The 11,693-nt window shown below is 44.4% G+C and overlaps 1 protein-coding gene and 1 non-coding gene across 2 annotated transcripts in view; both read right to left on the reverse strand.

Moving 5' to 3' along the window:
• The window catches only part of SF3B3 (splicing factor 3b subunit 3), a 29,188-nt gene extending 17,684 nt beyond the window's left edge, over nucleotides 1-11,504 (reverse strand). The window contains exons 1-11 of the mRNA XM_042797496.1: nucleotides 11,398-11,504; nucleotides 10,710-10,822; nucleotides 9,946-10,272; nucleotides 8,628-8,800; nucleotides 8,110-8,251; nucleotides 6,958-7,070; nucleotides 6,078-6,215; nucleotides 4,896-4,999; nucleotides 3,515-3,680; nucleotides 2,899-2,994; nucleotides 2,302-2,374 (exon numbers count right to left, since the gene is read on the reverse strand). Coding sequence (XP_042653430.1) covers nucleotides 2,302-2,374; nucleotides 2,899-2,994; nucleotides 3,515-3,680; nucleotides 4,896-4,999; nucleotides 6,078-6,215; nucleotides 6,958-7,070; nucleotides 8,110-8,251; nucleotides 8,628-8,800; nucleotides 9,946-10,272; nucleotides 10,710-10,779 — 1,402 coding nt within the window. The 5' untranslated portion in view covers nucleotides 10,780-10,822; nucleotides 11,398-11,504. The remainder of the gene's footprint in view (nucleotides 1-2,301; nucleotides 2,375-2,898; nucleotides 2,995-3,514; nucleotides 3,681-4,895; nucleotides 5,000-6,077; nucleotides 6,216-6,957; nucleotides 7,071-8,109; nucleotides 8,252-8,627; nucleotides 8,801-9,945; nucleotides 10,273-10,709; nucleotides 10,823-11,397) is intronic.
• On the reverse strand, nucleotides 6,684-6,763 carry LOC116960334. Its single transcript, XR_004406327.1, has one exon. It is a non-coding gene; the product is annotated as a small nucleolar RNA SNORD111 (small nucleolar RNA).
• Nucleotides 11,505-11,693: the final 189 nt, after the last annotated feature.

Raw genomic sequence — 11,693 nt, forward strand, 5'->3', positions numbered from 1 at the left:
TGTTAGCTCTCAGCTCGCCTCTATCTCCACAGCTCCCCAGACCTCGCTACTCAATTGCAAGAGAGGGTTTCGTCCAAATCCCATCCACTTCTGCCTGATGAGCAAACCCATCCCACAACCACAGGGCATTCCCATGCTGGCAATACCTATGGGTGCTTCAAGCACACTTGGTCATTTTCTCTTGGAGGGCTGTACAAAGCAGCTGGGAGCCAATCCTCAGTCTAGAAGGGAGCTGAAAACACCCCTGATTTTAGCAAAAGCTGACCGTTCTGCAGAGACACAGTTGATTATTTTGTTCCCCAAAGACTGTAAGATGGAATGGCAGTTGCTTTCTACTCTTCAGCCACCGAACGACAAATGCAATAATTTCCATCTACACAACACCTTCCAGAACTCATTTACTGAAAAGCTTAGCATAAAAGTAGCCCCGTGATATTGGGATTCTCTGTGGTTAACCTGTGGGGCAGTATAGTAGCCCCTAGCAGTAGGTACACACCTGTGGTGATCAGCACCTCCACCACCAGTCACCTGTGGAAGAAAAAAAAAGGCTTGGTATTGGTAGTGTGTATCACCACGTACCAGCCAAGGTTAGTATTTGCTGTGAAGGCTGCAAACCTGTACGTGTCTTACAGAGGCCTTGCAGCACGTGCACACTGTGGCATCGAGGCAGAGCCAGGCAGCCCTGCACTGCAAACTGAACACTCAACAGCACTTGGGCAGTTGCTAGATTGGGTATGTGTTTGGAAAGGTTCTGCAGTCCGATTAAAACCCACTAAAAGCATTTCTGAATTCAGAGAGTTGTAACTTGGGGATCGGTTTCACATAACTTTTAACAGTGTTCAAAAATTAGCATGTTCATAACAGCTGCAGATTCCAGCCTTTGTGAAATCATGAAGATCTTCATGCTAGAACCTGAAGAATGTGGAAGGAAGAAAAAGGCAGCAAGACTGTTCTGTTTCATGTAGATTAGCAACTGTCCTCCATCTCCTGAAAAGTCAAAGTCATCCTCTGGAACCCCAAGAGAAAAGGTTTTAAAACTGTAAGGTGATGTCAAAAGCCTCCATCTCTGAGGGGGCAAACGTTACCCACTCCTTTTCCAAAAGGCAGAAGCAAAGGTTTGTCTCTAATAAAACCGAATGCCTCTTTTAAGAAAAACATGTATTTTTAATATGAACTGTGGAAATACTTTCCTTCCTATCATTTCTGGGGAACATGAAGGCACTTTGTGCTCAAAGCTCCTTCCATGCTGCTTAGGCAGTACATGAGTCTCAGAACATAAGTACAGGATTGATGGCAGGTCTCAGATGGCAAGGTAAATCCCACAGCAATGTTTGAAAATCCCACAGGGTTAATGGCTCCCTGGAAGACAAGCTACTCTGCTTAAAAACAAGATACCATGTCACAACAGCAAGCTAAGGCCTCTGCTGCAACTATCTGTCATTTCTATATCCAGTGCATAAACCTACAGCAAGTCTTTGCAAGAGTTACACAAAGCACTGCCTTGAAAATAATTAGCGAGACTGTCAGTACCCAGAATAGATTCATTTCAGGCTTTTTAGATGTTTCTGAGAAACTCTGTTGTCACCCTCAAGAGAAAGGCAGGACAAGGGATTACATTTCCTCTCGTACTTTAGTAAGGCAAATCCCTTCCTTTAGATCAGGACAAAACACACCTCAAAACCAAACCCACAATCCATTATATTCCTGGCAATTTCAAATCTTGACCTTTCTGGAATCAGCAGCATTCTATACACTGCTGGTTTTCTGAATAGGGGCCATGTCCTAGCCCAAACAGACTGTTTTCTTTGCAGATATGCACAGAGGGAAGTAATAAAATACAGACACTGTTGTTGATTTATCTTCTTTGTTCCATAATTTGTATCCCGCTCTCTCACAAAGAGCCGATTACTGTAGTTGTCAACACGCTTATGAAGAATAGCAAGTATGCTCCAACAAAAAGCATAATCATTGCCTGCTGATGTCAGAGCAAGAACTTATGGGAAGTGGGAAAGGATGAGAAGTTCAGCAGCTTCAGGCTGCAAACGTACAGCTGATGCAGCATATTGGGTGATGGATGCAGCTGCAGGCAGGTGCTTCTTTGTGAAAAGGAAGCATGACAATTTTAGGGACCAGAGAATGGCCTTTAAGTACAAACAGGTGGTTGTTGATTCAAAACACAACTTTTGGGGCTGGCACACCACCTTTCCTAACTCCTTGGACAGAAAAATGAAAAAACCAACCAAACAAAACACACAAAAAAAAACTTATCTCCTCACAGTGCTTTAGGAAAGTACTGCATACCTTCAACATGTCTCCTCACAGTCCATACAGCATTGGGGTTACCAGGCAGCTCTGAGACGGCCATTTCAGACACCTACAAGTAAACAGGAACAAGGTTCTTTTGCAAACAGATGTTTAGACTTACTACAGTACGTCACCAAACCACCAGCGGTTTTTAAGCTTTCCCACAACTGGGTAGGAAAGCTACTAATTCCCAATTCTGATGCTCCACCCCCGTGCCAGATGTGCTATGGGGTAGAACACATTCAGCGATACAGCAACACTAGAGCTCTGGATGATCAGCTTTAAAACAAGGTCACCCACCCCCAGCAGAGATCAGCAGCAGCAGCTGGCAGACACCGGGAATGTTCCAGCTCGATACACTCAAATATGAGAAGAGACAAAATGCAGGTGGTTTGGGTCAGCTGTACAAAAAGCCTTTGAGACTGTAAGAGTAAGCCCTACAATCCCTCTATTTCCAAGAAGCAAACCTAGAGAAAGTTGCTCTCCAGACTACAGCAAAAGGAGAATCCCTGCATTTCAGTACCCTTATCTCAAGGTTTTTCTCTTACTGTCGTTACCTCTTGAGCCGTTCTTCTAAAGTGCTGGAAGTCTTACCTCAAGTCCATGTCTTAGAACCCTCAGAGATGACCGGGGCCCCCGACCACAAGCCACATACAACTGAGGTGTGTCTTCATTAGCCAAATCTGCTATCTGTGTGGAGAAATAGTATCAAACAATATCCAGAGGAAGGGAAAATGAAACGAAGCTAATATGCCACACTACTACTTTAAGAGTTTTATCTTTTTTTCAGATACTGGAAATAGTGAAGATGCCATAGGGTGTATCATCTGCTGCCCTGAAATAACACCGAATTTTAACCAAACTCTCTGCAGAGCAGAGAACTGGTCTGATGGTCTAAAGAAGAACAGCACAGGACTGCTGGCTGACACTGTGTGTCCAGATATATATTTATCACTACAGGAATCAAAGGCTGTCATGCCAGGTACCAGTCTTAGGCAGCTGTCTGAGAAGTTAGCAGACTTGCTTTTCTATCAGCATTTAACATAGAGCAGTATTTCTGAAAACCTAGGATGATGTAGCTTTGGTGACTCCACTTACACACAAATACTCCGCAAAAAAGCAAAGAATAAATCATGCATCTATGATCAATTCCTCTGTAAACGTGAGACTGACTTATGTGGTGAATAGGAGCTTGCCAATGGCAACATACCTGACAACAAAGAATAGGAGACAAACTGTCCAACTCGTCCACCAGCACCAGGTTCTTGAGAGGTCGTGGCTGAAAAAAGAATGTATCTCCTTCCTCAAGAGGCATGGCAGAAGAGAACTCTGGCTCCTCATCATCATCACCCAGGTGAGCAATCTGGTACAGGTAACTTGAGACAGAAAGCAAAAGCAACATGTTCAGTGCAAAGCTCAAGTAGCCTTCTCTAAGAAAAACTCAGCCAAATACTCAGTAGGCATCAGGGAGGAGAGAAATCCTTCCCTACATTATGCAGCTATTAAAATTTAGCTTTAGGGATTGTTGTCTTGGTGACAAGATGTTTAAAGGAAATTAGAGGTCTGCAAAAAAATCCAAACAAAAAAAATCCCCCACCGCAACCTCCTTTCCCTAATCTTCTCATTTGTAGCTGTCACTGGCAACATATCCCAGAGTTTCAGTGTTTTCTCTGTTTACCCTTGAGCCTTTCAGATATTCTTGTGTTAGAGCCAAAGCACCAACTGACAGCCGAGGCCAACAGCAAGGCCAATGGCTAAGACTGCAACTCCAGTTATCTATTTTATTGGAATACTCTCACCTCACTATTTTTAACCGCATCCCCTATTCTACCTTATGAGCCTAAATAGCACAACAAATTAATCTTAAGAGAAAAAAAAAAACAAGACAGAAAGATAAACTGATTTACCTTCTGGTTTTAATAAAGCTCAAATGTATATATGGCTTTCTCAAAAGCTTGGTTTATACAACGCAACTCAGATTCACTCCAGTAAACTGGCTGGAGCTCCCTCAAGTGGCTGACTGCAGATGTAATCAGAAAAGAGTAAGTCTCCATTGCTGTGAATCCCCCACTTAGACACTGTTAAGCCACCTTCAGAGGTGTGCAAAGTCTTCTTTGAGTCTTTAGAATATTTCAGAATCCAAATCATGATTTGAGAAAGCCCTCAAGTATATGTCTATCAAGGAAAGGACCACAGTTACTGATAACAAACCCCATCTACTTCCGAGTGCGTCATAACACAAAAAAGTTGAATGAAAACCATCAAACTAAAAGATAATTCATCTGGATATATGATGAACCCTATATGAACTGCAAGTGCTCAATTCTTCCAAAACCTACTGCAACAGCATGGAATCTTTTGTTCTCTGCACTGTAATATCTAATCTGGGTCCAAACAACAAGAAAATTCCCCCATTCAGTCACAGTCTAAACCAATTGTTCTGCTCAAGCCATGTGAACAAAGCATTAATTTATCCATTAAAACAGAGGTTTTGTCTGAGTAGGTTCAGTAAGTTCAAGGGTCAGTTTGCAGTCCCAAATGGAAACAGTCTGTTTCGGGGGAAAAACGCTGATGTAGAATTGTTTACTCACTGGTTTCCAAATTCAGATGCCACAAAGAGAAACCCTGTCTTCAGCACACACATGGCAGCAGCAACAGGAACAGTGTCAAAGTACTTCAGTCGAATCTCTGTTACCTGAAAGCAGAGAAAGATGTGATTGTGCTAGTGAAGTACTAGAGCTGTACATGTGTGATTTAATTAAAAAAAACACCAAACCAAACCTGTCTAGCTATCCTCTCCAAAGAAAGGAAGCAAGAGAGTGGGCCAGGCTTATCCGTATCAGTAGTTTGGGGCAGCAGGTTATAAATCACAGAATCCAGCAGACTAGTTTGAATATAGAAGTCAGCCTGACTCTTTTATTCTAAGACTTTCTGGCTTTGGTAACACTGAGTCAGTTTGGAAAAAAAACAGCTGTGAAAATAGCAAGCTGTCTAAAAGAAGAAATTTGCTTCACTGAACACTAGCCATTCCCCAACACGTGAAAAATTAACTGTCCTGAGCAAATTTCTAAATTTGGTATGGCCACAACAGCTCTTGGTGAAACGTTCAAGAACAATCTTAAGCCACTTAAGGATGCTACACGATCATCCCTTGTACCAAATTTGACACGTTTAGATAAAGGAGGAACTAACATTCAACCTTTATTCAAAAAACCCAACTGATTCACCGCACCCAACATATTTTCATTGCAAAATACTAGGACAAGCAACAGCAAGCCACTTCAAGCCTGTTATTTCAACTCATGGACCAGCTCTACCAAGCTAGCTAACTCAATTTTCAAAGCGATTGATTGCAACACGTAACTATTCAATTAAGAGATGAAACAAAAAAAAAAAGAGATGAAAAAAGAGAGCACCTACTGTGATCAAAAGAAATTAAGTTCCCCAGAATTAGTTTCTGGAATACCCTCTAGCAGGTTCATGGACCACACTTTGCAATACACCTCTAGAAGAAAGGACCACCTACAGAGCACCTAAAATATGCCCAAGTGACTATGCAGCATAATTCTCACAGAATTTCGCAAAGCTTGCGCTGTGTCTTTACATGAGTAAACAGCAGTTACAACTGTGGGTATTACTGTATTACAAATCACATAGAACCCATGCTATTACACAGCTAAAACCACAATATTAAATATTTATCAGTTTAGATAATCAAATACACTGACTAAGGACTCTACTCAATGTTTTGTTGCTCTTCATGTGATGCTTACCATGTCTTCATCAGTCTCCAGAGTAATTTTGAAGATGTCTCCCTGCTCTGTCTGGGCCAGGAAGAAGAACATGGACTTGGTCTTATGTGTAGCAGAGCAGACAAAAATCATGCCTCTCTCTGGGTCATCCAAGTCATTCTGTCAAGAAAGAAAGAGGAAGGTCATTGGTGGAATTAACCGGCAAGTGCTGATGTGATTTCACTCACTGAAGTATTTCCATTTCACATGTGCCTTAAGAACTGATGGCATGTGAGGAGGCTTTTAACAGAAAGCACATCTGCTCCGTTACACCTGTAGTTATCCTGGGTACATCTCTTCCCCAGAAAGAAATACAACTCTAAGACACTGTGCATCACCCCTCTTATCTCATATCAAAGCCAAACAGAGAGGAAAGGGCTGCAATCCACACACAGCTGGTTTTGAGCATCTGAACCTTGGCACGTGTTCCAAGCACTGTCACAGCACACAACAATTTGCCATAGCAAAGGAGGAAGAAGTGGCCTGAAATGTAACAGAGCAGCTGTTGGGTTCACCTGTGTATGTGATGGCAACCATGACTCGCCATCTCAAGTAATCCTATCTCACACCGACAGCGCTGCCACTGTGGTGCCTGATCAGAGTCTTTGGAGTATCTCCAGCATAAATCTCAGAGAAGAGACATGAACCAAGCTCATCACTTCAGGCTATGCCAACCTCCATCTTCCCTCACAAGTTAACATGCAGCCAGTGAGGTAGACAATAGGCCAACACACTTTTAATTCATTTTTTCTTACTTGAAAACCTCTCTGATGCCTTTAACCTTGAAAGGCAAATACCAAGCATGCATTCAGCACTGACAAAGATAATCTGAAAAAAATGGTAGGAATCCCAAAATTCTCACCCGTCTCCTGGGAATTGGGCATCTGATATCAGGCTGGTCACCAAAGTTTTTATAGGTAATGTAGTTTTCAGAACAGATCAGCACCCCACTGGGTCCATCAGAACCTCCGGGAACTGAAACACAAAAAGGAAATATTATGAAAAAAGCCCTTGCCACAAGTCTGACATACTGTCTGCAGAACAACTCTTTTGGTTTTCTTTAAAGCAACATAGTTTCCACTGCCTTTATCACCCTACATGAATACGCTCTTATTGAAGGGAAAGACAAAAGACAGCTGCCTGTGTCAGCATGGGAACAGGGTAGATGGAACTGTGGGACCAGGAAGGAGAAAAAGGAAGGATGCAGCTTATGTTTTATCCTTCCTGACTTACTCTTGTCTAGAGAGCCATGACATGCCCAAAATACCACATTAGCAACTTGTCAGTTAAACACAACCCTTGGGCTACTGGCATGTTTGCCTGCTGTCAAAAAATCCACCAGATGGTTTTCCAACATATCTTTCATTTTTAGAGTATATATTTTTTTAAAATGCTTCTGTTGAGATGCCACCGTAACAAAGGTATCATCAAAACAGTAGTAGCAGTCAGATCCAGCCCAGTATTTGTTGTCTGACAGCTGTCTACAGAAGATGCAACAGACCAAGCATACAGTGATGTTCTCCTAGCTCCGCTTCTCTTGTCCTTGGAGAGGAATTGCAGCGGTTTCCCAGGCCACAGGTGTTAGGTTGGCTTTGAACCCAATCCCTGTAAGTGGGCTTTTAGTCCACGGATTCACCTCCTGCTCATCAGTTGATGGCATCCCGTGCAAGACAGTTCAACAGCACCTATGCACTACCTAAAAATACATGCTTTTACATCTGCTGCCAGCTAATTTCAGTTAATGTGTCTTATCTTTGAAATCCACAGAATATCCAGAATACATTTAATAGATGAGGAGCACTTTTAAACTGCAGCTGTATCTATGAATTCTTGCATATTTTCCTGTGCAAAGCACCACTCAATACCTGACTCCAAGGTCAACTAATTTACCCTAATGGCTGAGACTACCATTGAAACAACTTCTAAGACGTAAAGCATATTGATTCTGTTTCCCTTGGGAACTGGAACCAAGTAGATCAACAGAAAAATGACTTAGTGGCCAAGAGTGCAGTACCTGTTATAAGGAAGTTGCCATGCTCTTCCAAGGGCTCACTGTATTTCCTAACAACATGGTTCAAACCCAAGTCCAGTTCATAAAATGTCAGCGTCTGTTGTGTGTTGGCTGCTGCTTCTCCTGTTGGATCATTGTCTGCTTCCTAAAACAAAACACACAAAGGTGCCTTTTAAGAAAGGTATTAAAGAAGGAGCAAAGCTGACACACGGGGCAACAGTTTTGAGTAACATTAGAATTAAGTCCAAAAGACCTACTGGAAGATGCACTAAAGAAGATTCAGAGGAAGAAAATACGGACATTTGCAGTTGAACAGCAAGAATTTAAGAAGAATCACCAAGACGGAAAAGGCTGGCCTGTTCTGACTGAAGGCAAGACAAAAAGCAAGTAAGCTTGTGACAAATGAAAATGGTCTCACACAGCAAAAGCAGCCAACGTTCCCAGCCTCCACAGACAGATTAAGAACAGAAGAGGAACGACAAAGCTCAAAAGACATCAAAGGTAGATAAAGTTCATCTCACCTCATAATCCATTTCCAGACAAGCAAACATTGGGTTTTCAAATCCCACATCGACTCCCACCACGTGGTAGACCAAGGTATTGGCCTTGTGGGCTTCCAGCGGGGAGGAAATGGTGAGCCGAGCAGCAGCATCTCTGTTCAAAATATATACCAGCTTCTGTTTTTCAATAGCACCTGCAAGGAAAGGACAACAGCACCTGAAGCTCATTACCCAGTGATCAGGTCTGATCACACCTGCATTCCAAGATGAACATAAAACTTTGCAAGAGAACATTAGTGCTACTTCTGCTGCTGAAGTTCAACCACTGGCATTTATCTCTGTGCAAGACATTAACTCTAGATGTCTCATTTTTAACGTTTCAGGCTGCAAGCACAAATGACAACTCCAGCTCTTTAAAGCTGAAGACTGACCCTTCAGGCTACGTCCATCTAGCCCAACATTCAATCTACAATGACTACAGGCAGATCCACTTGCTCATTCCACCACACGAGAGATGACAGACCGCCCGGAAGCAAAAACAAATGGAAAGAAGCAGCCAGATGTTCCACCATTTAAAGCCATTTGGCAAGAATACCTTTCCTCAGAAATATTTCAACTAAGAAAATGTATTCTTGCCTGATATGCAACATCCACAATGTAACAAATATGTACCACACTGTGACTGTGCTACCTTCTCAACCTTGAAAACAAGATTTGTTAGGAAGGAAACAATATTATTTATTGTTATCCCTGACACAGAGGGGCACTATAAGGTGTCGTTTTAAGTCCCTGCCCTCAGTGCACAGGAAAGCAGCACCACACAAAGCTGACTTTGGCAAACTGAGAAAGCTCACGTACCAAATAACTAAGACACCTCATGGTAAATCTGATAAAAAAAATTAAAAATCACCCAAGGGTCCTCCTACCTGTGAAGCCTGATTGGCAACATATCTGGCTGTCTCCATGATACATCTCAGAGAAGAGACATGAATTCATAACATCATTTCAGGCTATGGGAGCTGGCTGACTCCGCTGTAGCACTGACGCCTGCAATCCCAACTTCTCTCCCAGACATCACACTTCAGGGCTCCGTGCACCGCTAAGTAAGCTGGCCACTTTCCAAACTGTTTTGGCCCAGCGTTAGAATTAATTTGTGCAATTCTGTCAGCATCAAGGAACTATTCTGAGCGTCTGTATTTCTCCTTGACTTGTCTCGCAGCCTAACAAACTGGCCGAAAAACATTTCCAATTATACCTGGCAAAAACTCACTCCAAAATAAACATCCACAAGACAGGAGATAAAAAAAATAAGAGAAAACAAGCCGACAGACTGACTTACTGATCATGACGGCACGGCCCTTTGGGTCTACAGCCAAGTACTGGCCTGGAACAATTCTGCGACATCCACTCTTGCCAAAGGTTTCCTGATGAATCTTCTCAAACACATTCTTTGAGGGCTGGTACTCCAGAATAACGATGCGTCCTGAATCGCTGCCTACGACGATATAGTCTTTGGTCCCACCTGTCAGCCTAAAGGCCATGAGGGAACGAATGACTCCGAACACTTCCACGGTCAGCAGGGTGTGAACCTTCCCCGTGTTGGGATCAGGTCGGAGTAACTCCAGGATCTTGCCTCGGGAAACAACAATTTCTTGTTGTTTGGTTCCTAAAGAAGCCAAAACATGAACAAGAGTTAGCAGCAACACAGCAGAACATGCAACTTCAAGAAGCACTACAAGACGACAAAGCTTCATGACTATTAAGTGCCAAAGAGTTTTATGATTACTGTAGAAGAATTCAAAGCAACTTATTTATCACATTAGGTGCCACTGTTGTTTTGAGCGTCTTTTAACAGACCAGGAAAGTGGACAAAATACTAAATTAAACCTACAGATAAATCAAGTCAAAGTTCTCTTGATCTTTCCACAAGTTACAATAGCTCAAGTAACATGCTCAAAAACCAGACAATAATACAGCAGTGAAAAAACTCTACCCTGAGGCAGACTAGCTTTAGCAACCAAACCAAATAAGACACAAACACCTTTTTTCCTCTACTACCCAAAAGAGCTCAAGCAAAATTGAGTGAAGGGAGATGAAAATTACCTGAGAAATTGCCATGGATAGCATAGCTAATGCCGGTGGCACGCTGCAACGTCAGGTTGTAGAGAAACATGTTGGCAACGGGTTTGCTTCACCTTATTGTAGCTCCCCTGAGTCTGCAACAAGTTGAACAAAAATATATACTGAGCCAAACCAAAACCTTCCACACGGGACAAAAAGAGAACCGCTGCCCTCTTGTTTGTCTGCACATCATCACTTTACGTTAGAAGCCTGACTGCCGCGCTGCTGAAGTTATCTGGTGCTTACTAAGAAGCAAAAGGCTCTCCCAAAGATAACCAGGCCGCCGCATGAGTGATCAGGGCTTCCAGCTAATTACTCCTCCTGAGGTTTTCGCTGTTCAGAGCCCAGAGTGAGGGAATCCCTCCCGAGGTGCCCGACACCATTACAGCTCCCCGCTCTCGCCGCTTCATTTAACGCGAGCTGGGCAACCCCCAGCTGCGCGGGGCGGGCGCCTGAGCCGACTCCTTTCCCCGGGCAGCCCGGGCAGGCTCCCCACGCCCGACGGGGAACGGGGCCGCGGGCTCGAGGAACGGGCCGCCCGCCCACAGGCCGGGCCCCGAGGGGCCCGCGGCGGCTCCCCGCCCCCGCCGCCAAAATGGCGGCCCACCGGGCGCCTCCACAGCCGAGGGGCCGCCGCCGGGCGGGCGCAGCGCGGAGGGGCCGCCCTTACCGCGGGATGGCGGCGGATGGTGCTGCTGGTGCTGGTGCTGCCTAGGCGGGCGCGCCGCCGGGCCCCTCCGCCATGAGCCCCGCGCCTGCGCGCTGCACTCCCGCGCCGCTCCGCCGGGGCTTTCCGCGAGGCCCGTGTGGCGGGGACGGCTGCCGTACGCGGTGCCTGAATGATCGCGGGGAGAGGGCAGCCGCTCCCCCGAGCAAAAGCCTCCGGAAACAAAAAAAAAAAAACTCAGTCGCTTTCAAGCGTAGAGCGCCGGGGGGTCCCTGTGCCTCCCTGTGCTGCCAGGTGGA

The sequence above is a fragment of the Tyto alba genome, unplaced genomic scaffold (assembly GCF_018691265.1).
Source record: "Tyto alba isolate M040663 unplaced genomic scaffold, T.alba_DEE_v4.0 Super-Scaffold_26, whole genome shotgun sequence".
Classification (NCBI taxonomy): Eukaryota; Metazoa; Chordata; class Aves; order Strigiformes; family Tytonidae; genus Tyto; species Tyto alba.